Source organism: Cucurbita pepo, chromosome LG10 (assembly GCF_002806865.2).
Source record: "Cucurbita pepo subsp. pepo cultivar mu-cu-16 chromosome LG10, ASM280686v2, whole genome shotgun sequence".
In the NCBI taxonomy this organism is placed as follows: Eukaryota; Viridiplantae; Streptophyta; class Magnoliopsida; order Cucurbitales; family Cucurbitaceae; genus Cucurbita; species Cucurbita pepo.
The window spans coordinates 3038259-3052648 of NC_036647.1; the positions used below are offsets into that span (position 1 = coordinate 3038259).

Below are 14390 nucleotides of genomic sequence, written 5' to 3' on the forward strand. Positions count from 1 at the left end.
ATATTAATATATATTTATAATTTAAAAAGAGAAAGAAAAATAAATAAAGCTGATTAAAACGCGTAAAGTACAATTAGAGAGACAAGACAAGCAGCGGAGTTTTGTGAGTGGTGAGATCCGAGATTAGATTTGCTGAAAACCCCTCCAAATTACTTATATTTGAATTTAATCCCTACTCCTCGTTTAAACCACTAAAATACCATCCTAAAATTGAAATCTACTTTTAATTAATTAAATATATATTTCCTTATTTTTCAATTTGTGGCTCTCATTTTCTTAATCCCGACAACATGTCAATTACAACAGCTTCACAGCTCATAAATGGATATTCTACTGTTTATTTAGCTAATTAAATACTTTTATGATTCTAAACATATGTTTAATGGATTTGATTCCAACATAATTTTGCGATGGTCAATTCCAACTAAGTACCCAACACAACACTTATAGTTTATATTACTATATATATACTCCAAACATTATGAGCATGACATTACAAGTTGTACCCTAAACTATAAAATGTCATCCTCCTCCTCAAATGATATAATTAGTGGTATAATATTTATTTCCTCACCATAATGGAATAAGGATCTATTAAACAAATCTACCATAAAAATTAAGCTAAGATTGAGTTGATACGGTAGCTGTAACAAATCTTATAAATAATAATGCATTTGCTTATACATTCCAACCAGTTCGTGGCTCTAGATTTTGATAATCTATTCCGGAATAAGATGCTAATTAATCCAATTCATTTATATGTATATCCTAAACTATAATAAGACAAGCGCACGGAGCCACAAAAATATATATATATACATGAACAAATATTTATATAAATTCATATATTCAAATAACTCTAAATTACCAAATATAAAAACATGATTACGAAGTTGAGATAATTTAATTTATTTTTTGTTGAGTTGGTTGGGACATCTCTATGAGGTATATGTTGAAATTAGGTTAAACTGCCAATAATTGGAGCTTGGCCATATCTCTGATTCAAAGTCAATGGTTATATGAACACTTTTTGTTTTTGTTCTTTTCATTTTAAACACTATTTTTTTTTTTTTTCCTAAAAGTTTTTCATTAATAGCTCAATTCAATGGACCAAAATTACTCACCACAACACAACATATACAATTTTAAAATTATTATAAAAAAAACAAGATCATTTGCAAATTGATGAAAAATATAATTCCAAAAAATAAATGTAGGAATTTTAAATTAAATTAAATAAGAAAATAACGTCACTCAATCTCACCAAACATAATTGTTGTTAATATATAAATTAAGGTAATCCAAATGGCAACAATATAATCTTTCTCAGCATCATTTTGTTCATATACTTAAGCTTTATTAATATTCATATTCATACACTTGGAATTTACTTTTTATATACAGAAAGTTTAAGAACAAAAAGAGGGAGATAATTCTGACTTCTAAACTCTTGGTCGAAACAAACCGCATAATCAAGAACGATAAGACGAGGTTATATGAGGTCGACCAAAGTCTGTGTTAGCTTCTTTCCAAGATCTGTGGCTGTCATGCAGAAACCAACCTCCATCTGCAACAGGGTAGCAAATATTAATGAAATGTGATTATGTTTGGTGATAATAGAGAGAAAGGAATTTGACCTGAGCAATAATGGTTATATCAAGTCTGGAATGACCAAATGGCAAAACGCAGCTATTCACAATGGTTAGCTTAAGCATCTGAATTTGGGTTATTATGTTTGAAAAACAGCCTTTTTGTTTCTTGCAATGAATTCTCACAAGAACATCACTCTCCAAAACCCTTGTTTCTATGTTAGGAACTGATTTAATTACTCTCCCCTCCTCATCTCCTGCTTCTTCCTCAGCCCATTTGACACGTTCTTGAAGATCCTTCACGTACTTGATAGCTCCACCAAGCACTGAAGCCTTGTCCGTCTGTCACCATAAATATTAACCCTTTCATATTTCACATGAACTTACCAAATCAATTCAAAATCCTTAAAACTTGGTTAAACCACATTGAATTCAAAATCTAAGATTAACCCTTTTTTGTTCTTAGCAATTGGATATTATGAGCAAATTTTTACCTTGTTGAGGCCGGGGATTAGAGCTGAAAGAGCAGCAAAGCTTTGGCTTAGCTTCTCTCTTCGTCTTCTCTCAGCTATAACATGTTGTTGACCATTTCCTGAAGTTCTACCAATTGTTGCACGCTTCTTAATTTCATGGCCTTCTTCATATCCAATTACATACCTATTTTGATTCACATCCAAACTTTGGGGTATTATGAACGACAAATCTTTTCCTCTCTCGTCCTTACCCATCGCACAATCAAGCTTCTCAATTTCAGGTGAATCCCCAAAGGAAATAAACTGGGAAGAGGAAATAGAATCAAGTTGGACCGAAGTGATGAGTTTTTCGGTCGCCGGAAAATTGGTCGGAAAATTGAGCTCATCGAGTGTGTAATCATGGGGATAATTGGTGATCTCGTGTTGATATGCAGATTCCATCATTTCCTAAAAGTCAAAATATTAATTCACAACCATGAAATGAATTTCAAAGATGAAGAACAAAGTATAAGAAAAGAAAAATTAGCTTACTAGTTCGGATAACCATTTGGGCGATGAGATTTCCATCAAAGAAAGAGTTGGCTGAATTGTTATATATGCTGAGAATCAAGATAATCAGACAAGTTTTAATTATATGCTTCAAAGTCACGATATACTCCAAAATTAAAGGAAAAAACAACAAACCCTAAAGAAAAGAAAGGTGTAAATTAAAATGAAATCAAATTAAATGGGAAGTTTGGAAACATAAATTAAACCCTAGTTGGCGACCTCTTCTTCCCCATACCTTGAAGGCTTGGAGTTTGAAAGGATTAGATGCTGCTTTGCTTTCTCCCAAAGCTTCTATTTTTCTGTTCAATCTTCAACTAGGCTAACTGGGTGAGAAGTGTTTTGGAGTTTTGAAGTATTTAAAAATACTTTGGTACATAACTTTCTATCATCATTCACAATATCTGGTTCTACCCACCTTGCCTTTTTTTTTTTCCTATTTTGGAAAGGGAAACTTAGTTTTGGCCTTTGGGTCGGATTTAGTAGTGCACATAAATTTTAATTAATTTCAATTTTCTAACTAAACAAAATAATAGTAATTATAGAAAAGTAAGAGAGAGAAGTATCNCTTTATTTATTTATTATTATTTTTTTTTTTTTAAGAATTCATTAAGTTACATTCCAATGAAATTTTTATTTTGGTTTAAAATATCATTTTGGTCTATAATTTTTTTTCTTACTTTTAATATATTTTAAACTTAAACTTTATTGTTAATTTGTTGTAAACTTTTCAATAACTAAAAATAAAAAAAAATGTATCCTTTACACTAACAAGGAATAACTTACTATTCATTAAAAAATATAGAGTAAATTAGGATACTATTTTGTTTCTTGCCCAAATAATTTAGAAACACATTTTGTAATTGTTGTTAATAAATATATATATATATATATATAATGTAGAAATAATCTTTTGATCTAAATTTAATTCAATTTAATTTGATTGTGTGAATTGGAAGGTTGGAGAAAGAAAATGCGGCTGGGCATCATGACCTTTAAAATATTAGGAGGATAAGTAGACGACCGTTTTTAAATTTTTTTTTTTTTTTTTTTTTTTTTTAAATTTGTGTTCGGTGAGAATATTTTAAGTTATTAATCTTCCATCCATTTCCAATAAAATTTTATCAGGTTTTTCAATATAATATTCAAAATGCAATTTTCGGGGTAGCCATAAATATAAAGCAAATTCCTTACACGACCCCAAAGAGACGACCATGGCTATTGCTAAAAAATCCGTGAAACTCGGGGGCCCAGTAAAGCTTGCTAAAGCCATGGCTCTACTAAAGGAGGAAATCGTGTTGGCAACAGAAACAGGTATTTGATCAATATGAGCAAAAACTGAGTAGGGGTTAGAGATCTATGCAACCAATATTAGACAAAAATAATCAAAAAAAGGAAAATGGAGGAAGAGGGAGATTCAGAGAGCTCAGCTCATATCCATTAACCCAAGACGAGATAGCTACATCACATCCTCGACCAGCTACTTCCTTGCCTCAAGAAAGAAAAAACTTTAAACCTCTATATTATGACTTCAAAGGATTTAAAATTCAACTCTACTGTAGTTTCTACAACATACACCTTCCAATAGTCTGATGTTCCTACTGTCAGCAACGCAGAGACAGACTAGTCAATACACTACTGATTGAGTTGAAGTCTTGTTATGATATATTATAGAGTCTTGCCTCCTATTTCTCAGTTTCTGTCGTTCATTCTTACAACCTAAACTCTGTTATTCGAACAACATTCTGGGGAAAGTAAAATAAACGAAAAGAACCTACAATCCTTAACTCTTGGATGCAGCAAACCAACTACACTACATTCATAAACATCACCGAATCTGTGATAGCAATCGTTAGGGTGACAACAACAGAGACGCGGAGAATAAAAACAAAACTTACATGCTTAACTTTAAAAAGGTTATGTTTTTAACAGTTTCTACTTAATAAATCTAAGCTACAAGAATTGTGCCACCACCACAGAGTTATATGTTCAAACCTTGATCTTGGATTGCCTTGATGACAAATGAACTAGTCTTTCTTCTGGGTCCAGATCTTCACAGTTTTATCATTGCCCAGTGCTCCAGAAGCAATCAGGTTCTCGCTGGGGTGACAAGATACTGATATAACTGTGTCAGAGTGACCTTCTAGTTTCTGAACTATTTCCCTGGTCTGCAGTTCCCATAGATACACACAATTGTCTTCTGAACCACTCACGATATACTTTCCATTTGTCACAGAAAAGGTGGAGGCGATGCAGAATTTCGAGTTAGCATGGCCTGTGTAAGTTTTCAGAAATTTTCCAGTAGAGAAGTTCCACAATCTCTGTGATTTAAAACAGAGAAAAATATCGTATGTAAATAATCAATACTAACGAGATGATAGAAAAATAGAAATAGTGTAGTGTGAAGATCAGCAGTTTGGCTTGCCTGCTATCCTATAGCCCAAAAGAGAAGCTTTTCTAATTATCAAATTGGATTTACATTCATAAACCTTGGTTAGTCGTCTATGCATCAACATATAAGATGCATGATCCCGGCACTCAGAATTAAAATAAAAAGTAACGACAACAATAAATTCAAACCAAAAGAAACGAACTGTTCTGTATTTACATGATGTTCAAAATTTGACTTCTGACAAGACGATAACTATCTTCATCAAGAGTTCAAAACTTAAAGTGACCTCAAAAGAAGCCACATAATTGTAAATCAGTTTCATATTACCATTATTATAGTCCCACTAATTGTTTTTCTAACCCCCACCCACGGGATGCAAGATTATATTTAAATCTATGTAATACTGATATAGATATTCCTAGTTTCCACTTATCCTTAGACAGTAATAATCACTAAAACTTCTGAAAAAATCGCCAAACTATATACAGATAGATCAAGCAAAATCAAGCAATAGAAACGCAGAAGCGGCCCATAAGTACCTTCAACCTAAGTCATAGAGCAAAATTCATATAGAAGGTTCACCCACAACATCTTCGAAGTAAATGTTTGGTGAATATTCTTTTTAAAATACTCTGAGACCTTCAACCTAGATGAAATGTTCCATACGTAATATTTTTAGCATAGGTAATTAACAATAAAAAATTCCAATCGAAAGCCATTCAGATGATGAATAATTTCCACACCTCTCAATACGAAATCTGAGCATATGAACCAAAAACACCCAATAACCAACCGGCAACCACTCATCCACAAAGCACAAAATATGCGATAAGTAGCACAATACATAAGCCTAAATCATGAAGAAAAAGATGTAAGAAGATACTCACCAAAGTATTATCTAAAGTCCCAACAAGAATAAATTTCCCATTGGGGGAGAACTTGACGAAAGAAACAGGTGGGTTTTCATCATCAATCAAAGTTTTCACACAATGCCCGGTAGAGGCATCCCAAATTCGGCACAGCCCATCATAGCTACTCGAAACAATCAGCGAGCCATCACGATTGAAATCCACGCCAGTGACAGGATCAGAGTGGGCCGGAAGGACTTTAAGACACTTGCCAGATTTGACGTCCCAAATGCGGACGGTCTCATCGAAGGAGCCAGACACAATCATGTTGGATTGGGGATTGAAGTTGACACAGAACACATAGTTAGTATGGCCATTGAGCGTCTTGATAAGGGATCCAGTAGAGACATCCCAAAGGCGAAGAGTCTTGTCGTCAGAGGCGGACACAAGAAAACGAGAATCGGAGGAGAAAGCCAAGTCGGAGACACCCTGTTCATGGCCTTGGAATTCATGAAGTGGGGTCAGAGTAGAATTTGAGCAGGAATAAGTGCGAAGGGTCTTATCGGCGGAGGAGGAGCCAAGAAGACGGCCATCCGCTGAGAATTTGACGGATGAAATCGCCCGCTTGTGGCCAGTTAGGGTTTGGGACAGAGTGTAAGGTTTATAGGAATCTGATTGAGATGGCTCCGAGGACATCCCTTCAATCTATCTCTGGAAAAGGAGATTCCAATGATTCTAATATGTGGCTTTTGAAATTGAAGAACCCAACGGGAGAAAGCCGGAGATGGAGGCGAAGAATCAAGGCCTCCGGCTCCAATGACAGCAGTACAGATCTCTACTATTTTCAGACCGCCCTAACGCGATGAACGATCTTCTTTCACAGCTCCACGCTTAATTTTGGCGGGGATATAATAAAACGGGAGATATTCTGTAAATCAAATTTGCTAAATTATATAAATTAATTAATTAATTAATTACCCCAGAATTTTACCTAGTATATCTTATTTTTTTAAAATTTACAAATACTACTGATAACATTTATAAACTTTATAAACCTTTCAAAATTATTATTAGAATAATTCAAAATTTTAAACTATAACTTAGCACAAAATAATGTGACGATAATTATAATATGTTACGTTATGAAACGTTTATAAAAGGTCAAAATAATATCGTGACTTTGATAATATATATGAGTATGTACCTTTTAGATTAAAAAAAAAATCTTTTTAATTTAGCCATCAAATTTCTAAATTATTGAACTTGCCATTAAGGTTATGAAGCTCATCCCTCGGATTTTGATTCGCCCTCTCACACCATTATTTTCTTTCAAATAAGCTCATAGTTCCCTTTTCGAGTCTATAAAGCTCTCACCCTTCATAAGCTGATGTTGTATAGAGCTCATCCCTGATTTAGTCCCTATGGAGCTTCATCAACTCTTTTTCCAACTGCAATTCTCTTCTCTTCTCTGTGTGCCCATGCCCTTAGTAAGACCATGATGCTTATATCGTTCATAAGATTGAGGCTCACAACCTTTGATGCCCTCTTGAGCTGATAAAATAAAATTTAACAGCTTACTTTACGATTCATAGAATGTCTCGTCATCCACAAATAGTACTTGCATCAAAATAGTATTACATATACAGGCAAACTAGCACCAGTGTTACATCTGGTTGTTAGCTATGTTGCCCCAAACCATCCTCCCTGACTAATGGAAGAGGAAAAAGAATCTAAAGAGCCAATAACAAGTGACTTCATAAAAAAAAAAANAAAAAAAAAAAAAAAAAAAAAAAAAAGTGTAATGTCATCGGAAATCTTGGTCCGACAAAACAGAGGTCTAGCCTCTATGATCAGGGTCAATAGATCAAAACCAAAGGGCCCTTACCCAATAGCAGAAAATGGGCAAAGCATGCGAGATCCAAGTGCTTGTTTTCATTAGCACAGTCTATGTTAAATAAAGCCATGTGAATGGGCTTGTGTGTCCTTTTCTTGTGTTGCTTGGTAAATTTCTAGTAATAGATGTTGCTATATCCCCTCCTCCACTATAATTTCTTAGTAAAAGTTGTGACCTCAATAATCCTGTCAGAGAACTAATTGCATTGTTCGAAGATAATATGCATCTCAGAATGAATGTGCTTGTACACAAGTCTGGAGCCACCCGAAGAAAAGAACTTGCGGTATGCTCGTCAGATAGGCTCTCAATGAGTAAGTAAGAAGACTAATTCAAACTGATCTCTTGAGAAGAACTATCCAAAACAAGCTATCTATTTAAGATGAGTTTTGAAATATTAGTATGATAATTGCCTATATAACAGGACTCAAACTTACCTTCTGCCGCTCGCTAGATCGCTAACAACAGATGATGTTGATATGCAGCTCCTACCATGAGAAGCATGACTTGACATATCCAAAAACGACTTGTAAGGATGTCGCTTCTCAGGGGGAACCAAAACACATGTTTGGCTTCACATCAACACTCCTAACCCTTGAATATGCTGATGGTGAAGTCACAAGTTTTCGTTCCCTCCCTGCAAAAGAGAAACATGATAAATGCGATATAAATGATGATCTTGACAAACATCATGCTAAGAGAAACGTGAATATCCAGCATACAAGTACTCTATTCCAGAAGATGGGCCAACAGATGTAGGTCTACTAGAAGTGAGACTAGACGACTGCTTTTCAACAAGCGCCAGAGAAGGAGTCATTGTCCAGCCTTCAATTCTCAGACCCTGCTCGACTGCAAGGTGCGATATCTGTTTCTCGTCAAGTCCCTGTCCCATAAGCAGGTTCCACAAGTTTTTCAGACCTTCTCGTTGATGGTGAATGACTTGATCTCTCATTGCCACTTCTAACTGAAGCTCAGAGTTAGCCATTCCCTAAAGGATTTCTCAAAACGTTAGGTTCTGTAGAAAATCACAGAATCATAAAAACATAAACCATCTATATTATAAAGTTCATCAAATTTCTTCTTTTCTTCACAGATATTACCAGAACTCCTGTTCAATTTCTTCCCCCTCCCCGCCCCCAAGATTTATATAAGTGACTGCATTCAACTGTAGCAGTGCCAAGTCATATGATCATTTGCATTATATATGGTCGAGCAAATCAATTCTTCTAAACTAAGATCAATCCAGAATAAACTAACCAGCAGTCTATACTGACTAAGTATCCGCAAGTAGGTTTTATTCCCATTTCTACTAACGGCTTCATCAATCATGCCTTGAAGTTGACCCCGCTGCTTTTCATTGGCTTCAATTTCCTAAAGGAGTAGAATTTGTATTACGAGTAATATGGAATTCATATGGACACTAAAGGAGACTTAAAACATAGGCCTATACCTTCTGATAATTGATTCCTGCTTCATCATTTTCACGAATGTTATCTAAAATTACTAGACGTCGGGCAATCAAATCCTTTACGATTGCTCCATCCAATTCAACAGCCTGTGAGAGTGAAATGAGCGACAGTCACAAAACACTAAATCATGCTTTTTCTATCCTACTATTCAAAATCAATAGAGAAAACAGAAGAAAAAGTCGAAAAATAAAGATGGACCTGATGTCTTGAAATAATGTCATCAAGTCGTTGGAGTTCTGAGCGATTGTTAAGGTTGGTTTCCTCAAGCTCAGACATAGCTTTCTGTAAGTTTATTCTTTCCTGAACGTTCTCACTTATTTCATGACTTATGATATTCAACCAAGACAGCTCATCATCTGCAGCCTGTTCAGCAGGTTTACTACTGAGCTGGGACTCCTTTTCAGCCAGTTTCTTTTTCAGTTGACAAACCTCAGTCTGAAGAAATCAAATAATTAAAGATCAATACAAGGGTCAACAATCTTTAAATAATTAATTTAATTAACATACCACCTGAAGACTATCAATCATCCGTTGGTAGTCTGATACATGGGTGTCTACTACTCCAACGTTTTTCTGGAAAACAGAAGATTTTGGGATCACATTGAAGTCATGCAACGGATATTTAAAAACATGACCTTGCAAATCACATCATGAAAAAAGAAAATCATATGGTTGGAATTGAAAACGATGAAAGAGTAAACTGTCATGCTGCATGAAAGAGAAAAGAAAGAGCACTAATATAGATTGTGAAAGAATATAAGTTTTGTTCACAAATAAACTTAACCTCCCCCCACACTCAAGAATACAAGTTCGAATGTGACATATGAGCACTGAAAATCTGACCTGTACGTGTGTCTTAATTTCCTTTGCTCGGTCAGCATATTTCAATGTATTCACAGTGTGATGATACTGAATATCTGCAGGTGATATCGTAGCAATCATCACAGTCTGAGAATTACCACTTAAACCATCTTTCAAAATTCGTGTCAGTTTACTGCAAAAATAAATGATAAATAAACTATGAAAAACAGCTATAGTGACCAGAAATGAAGTTTCAAGCTTTAGTTTTTCTTAGATAAGAAGTTCGACAATATAATGACACTGAAATACATACCTGTTACGGTAAGGAACATAAGCAAGACCTTTTTTCTGTTGTTTTCCCAACGCATTTATGCAGTTTGCTAAAGCAAGAAGTGAACGATTAATGTTAGCTCCATCTCGCAATTTTTGGCCAGCATTATTTGTCTCAGTAGCGCGTTCACTACCAGCAAGATCTACAAGTGCAAGTTTCCCATGCAAGACCTGATTTGGATATTTGTTTCTTCCCTTTCTTTTCACACTAATCTCCAAAACTGCATGTGATCTATTTATGTGATTATTATTCAATTATGTCGCGCAGTACGCTTATGTTGCATGAGGCAATAAAAAAATGTCAAACACTCACTGAGAGGAGTGACAAGTAAACTTAACTGATCTATGGTTATGCCAATTGCTATAAACGCATAGACTTTGAGTAACATTATGGATGAACCAATAAAGCCCTTGGCAACTAGTGATTAGTTACGAATTGCTAAAGAGACTTATATTCAAAGAAGAAATATTGAAAACCCGAATGCCTAGATACTGTTATGCAGGTTGAACGAACTTGAGCCATTAGCAAACATAAAATACAAAACCCAAAGAGAAAATGAGATATTCTAGTATCAGAACCCTTCGCCTATGACAACTATGGAAAACATACCTTGAAGAGGTAGCATTTACCTCTGTGCTCTCGGTTTTCCTCCGACTGTTACCCATGTTCAAAAGTTCAAGAATTTTACCCGCAGAATGAACCTGAAGTAAACCCAAAACTGTGGGCATTTGTTTCTGGAGTAAAAATAAAATAGAAAGGAAAAACAATAGTGAAACTTTTTGGCAAAATGCAGTTTAAAGAAGATTTAGAAGGGTCTCTTTCTGTAGGCCCAGAAAAGAAGGGTGATGCAGGGATCCAAAATGAGACCAGGTAATTAAAGTTTATTTAAAACTTCCACAATTGTTTAACAGTTCCTACTGGAAAGAGAAGTCAATAATTTAACTGAAAGAAAAAATTCAGAGAGACTTGAAAGAATATGGATTGAAGCACCAAATCATAAAACTACTAGTAGCACGTAACAGCCAACTAATGCAGAAAAAGTGAAGATTAAGGCTCCTCTTGTATTTTGGCCTCTAAAGGCCTTCTCACTTTGGAAAGAAGCTTCACCATGTACATAAAGACCTTGCGCCAGTTGGATTATAAGTTAGAAGCTCAAAAACCAAACCATCATTATTAAGATTTAAGAAGCTATAAAGGTTTCATCATCAAATTCCACCACAATGAACAAGTTGAAAGGCTATCAAATTTTCTGACACGATGTGTTTAAAAAAATGCAACTTTTCATTGATGAAAGAAACTGATTTCAAGGATCTAATAATACAAGAAAAAAAATAAACCTTGATACACCTAAGCCCAGCAACAGTTATTCCTTCCTCAGGATCCTCTCTAAGTTCTAAATGACCAGATGATTTTTCAAGCAAATCGTAGATTATCTGAAAAGAGTTTTAAAAGATGAAATTAATGTTTCTGTAAAACGAAAGGTAATCCACATGTACAATTGCCAAAGAAAAAGCAAGGTGAGAATACTTCATTATAGACTTCAAGATATGAGCAAGTAACTTCAAACTCATCGGCCCGCTCGTCTTTTTTTATAAGATCGAATACAGTATGCAAACTGAGCACCATGAGTCCAGGATCATCTTTGGTCCCAACCATTGTGTACGTTTTACCGCTAACATTTGTAAAGGAAATTTGAGCATGATTAGTGTAGATTTGGGTATAGAGAACAACAGGAAAAGTTCAATGCTTTCCAGTTCTACATTGTGTGGTTCCCATTTATACTATACAGAATAGAAATCGCCCAACGCTCAAGAATTTAGTTGCATGGTTTAAACAGCACGCAAGGTGTAACTCCTCTAAAGCAAAGATGGAGATAACTTGAGAGCAAGAGAACACCTCTTTAATACCTTCCAGTTGAACCATAGGCAAAAACAGTCACGTTCAGACCTTGAACAACTTCAGGAATTATGGAAGAAATACTTTTTGTGTAGACTTCCTGAAAACACGGGGATTAGAAAATAATTAGAGATATGCTAAAAACATCAGCCCATCAGTATTTGAAGTTCATTCTTGCAAGGTGATGAGAAGCAAAGTGATACTACATCATAATACCGTAGCAAGTAAATAATGAGGGTTGTCAGAAACAAAGAAATACCTGCATAAACATTTTAAACTAAAAAAAAAAAAAAAAAAAAAAAACCTTACAACAAGACACCTTGCCTTCAATATAATACACTCGATGATAATGAAATCTTTCACATTTTTCTGTTCATAAAATGTAGATCATATGGAAACTCTGGGAACGGAAAGAATTTAGAGGAAGTAAAAATAAACGATTTGGCTGGCCCCAAAGTGCCCAGAATGATGAACGATTATGGCCTATTTTGAGCACTATGGAGAAATTGTCCAATTTAATTCAATTACTCGACATGTAATCGGACACACACAAAAAAACGAAATTGGAGATAAGTTATACGCACCAGATTAGTACTATCTGGACCGAATGCATGGTCGAAACAATATTTCTTTTCCTTCGTTCGATTCCGAATGCGGTCGAGGTAATCCTTGGACAGGTCAGGATCCAGTATAAGCACCTCCTATAATTTGCAGCATGCCAAATTTCAGCAATAATTTGGTTAACAAAAATGACAATAAAAGAAAATTTTCAAACCGCAATTAGTTGAGGTAACCTTGCTTTCAATAACTTGGACAATATCACGGCCACGCTCTTTGTGTCTTAGAGGACGGCATTTCACTGCAACCTGAGGAACAGAATGCGACAAGAATGGCATGAAGCAAACAACGCAGTAGGACGTGGCTGTTGGCAAAGGCAAATGACGAACCGTCAGAGTAGTGGATTTCTTCGATCCGGGTGCTCTGATGCTGGGCATTTTTAGCAGACATTGATTTCCACAACACTCGAGAAACAATCAGAAGGAGTTCATTGGGTCCAGGACTACCCAAACAACTGGACCGCAATGTATAAAACATGTAACATCTTGCATTCGCATTCTGAAATAGACATTTCCTCCCATTTCCTTCCAGACTCACGTAACACCCCTCAAATGGCATCGAGACCACATACGAAGATCAAGGGAACTCCTCCCATCCTGGAAAAGACAATCAAGAATCACAAACGATGCATTACCGGAAAACAATGCCATAAGACAACACAAAACAGAAAACCTGGAGAAACGTCAAGAGCAGTGATCGAAGTGGGAAAGGAAATGGAGTCAGACGGGGAGAGAGAAGATGGGTATGGTGAAGAAAGGGAAAAAAGATTGACCATGTATGCGATGGTTGAATGGCGTATGATACTAGCAACGTAAAGTAATGAGAGAGAAAGAGAAATGGAAATGCAAAGAAAGGCCATAAAAATGGATTCGGAGCTGGAGAAGAACTGGATTGATGGAGACCGTTGGTTTGATTTGGAAATGGACCGCAAACGAAATTGAAATCTGTTTCATTGCGTATGAGAAGGAAATTTTCGTTCTCTAAAACCTTTGCTCTGCATTCATGGTGAAGATTTTAGGCTATAATCTTTTGACATTTGTCTCCAGTTATATCCTTCAATAATAAGATCCATGAATGGTTTGTGATCGTTGGAAACAGTACTACTTGACAACCACCCAGATCATCTTGTGTTGGCTGGCCGATTACCATTTTGGTACAGAATCTAAATCATTGATCAGTTCGGTATACTAAATTTAGAAAGAGATCATCAAATGATGCAGCATGCCGTCAACCTTAATGAAGTTGAATTATTTTGTAGGGCATGCCATGGACCAGTCTTCAGTAAAACCAACCACTCAACAATTGCAACAATTTTTAACATCGCTACTTCGGATTCTATCATTCTGAGTATTATTTATGCATACCTTCGGTCAAGTGGCACCTGGTTCAATCACATTACATTCTCGTCGTGCATTCAAGAAAAATTCATTACACACGTTAAACTGTCTACGAACAAATTGAATCAAGAATTTTTCTTCCAAGAGAAAAATAAAATCAAATATCTTGACGCAATCGCTAGGATTATTGAAATTGAAT

At 35.4% G+C, this 14390-nt stretch overlaps 2 protein-coding genes and 1 pseudogene across 2 annotated transcripts; all 3 read right to left on the reverse strand.

Moving 5' to 3' along the window:
* Positions 1 to 1492: 1492 nt before the first annotated feature.
* Positions 1493 to 2629, reverse strand: LOC111803273 (transcription factor bHLH25-like). Its single transcript, XM_023687602.1, has 5 exons — positions 2594 to 2629; positions 2331 to 2509; positions 2084 to 2267; positions 1638 to 1931; positions 1493 to 1567 (listed from the first exon to the last, which is right to left on the reverse strand). Exons 1-5 carry the CDS (start codon positions 2627 to 2629, stop codon positions 1493 to 1495), a joined length of 768 nt encoding a protein of 255 aa, XP_023543370.1.
* A 1774-nt stretch (positions 2630 to 4403) lies between these two features.
* Positions 4404 to 6771, reverse strand: LOC111803844 (COMPASS-like H3K4 histone methylase component WDR5A). The gene is made up of 2 exons (XM_023688434.1): positions 5888 to 6771; positions 4404 to 4929 (listed from the first exon to the last, which is right to left on the reverse strand). The coding sequence occupies exons 1-2, from the start codon at positions 6542 to 6544 to the stop codon at positions 4636 to 4638; spliced, it is 951 nt and encodes a 316-aa protein (XP_023544202.1). The 5' UTR covers positions 6545 to 6771; the 3' UTR covers positions 4404 to 4635.
* Positions 6772 to 7645: 874 nt separating this feature from the next.
* Positions 7646 to 13927, reverse strand: LOC111803845 (annotated as a pseudogene).
* Between the last annotated feature and the right edge of the window lie 463 nt (positions 13928 to 14390).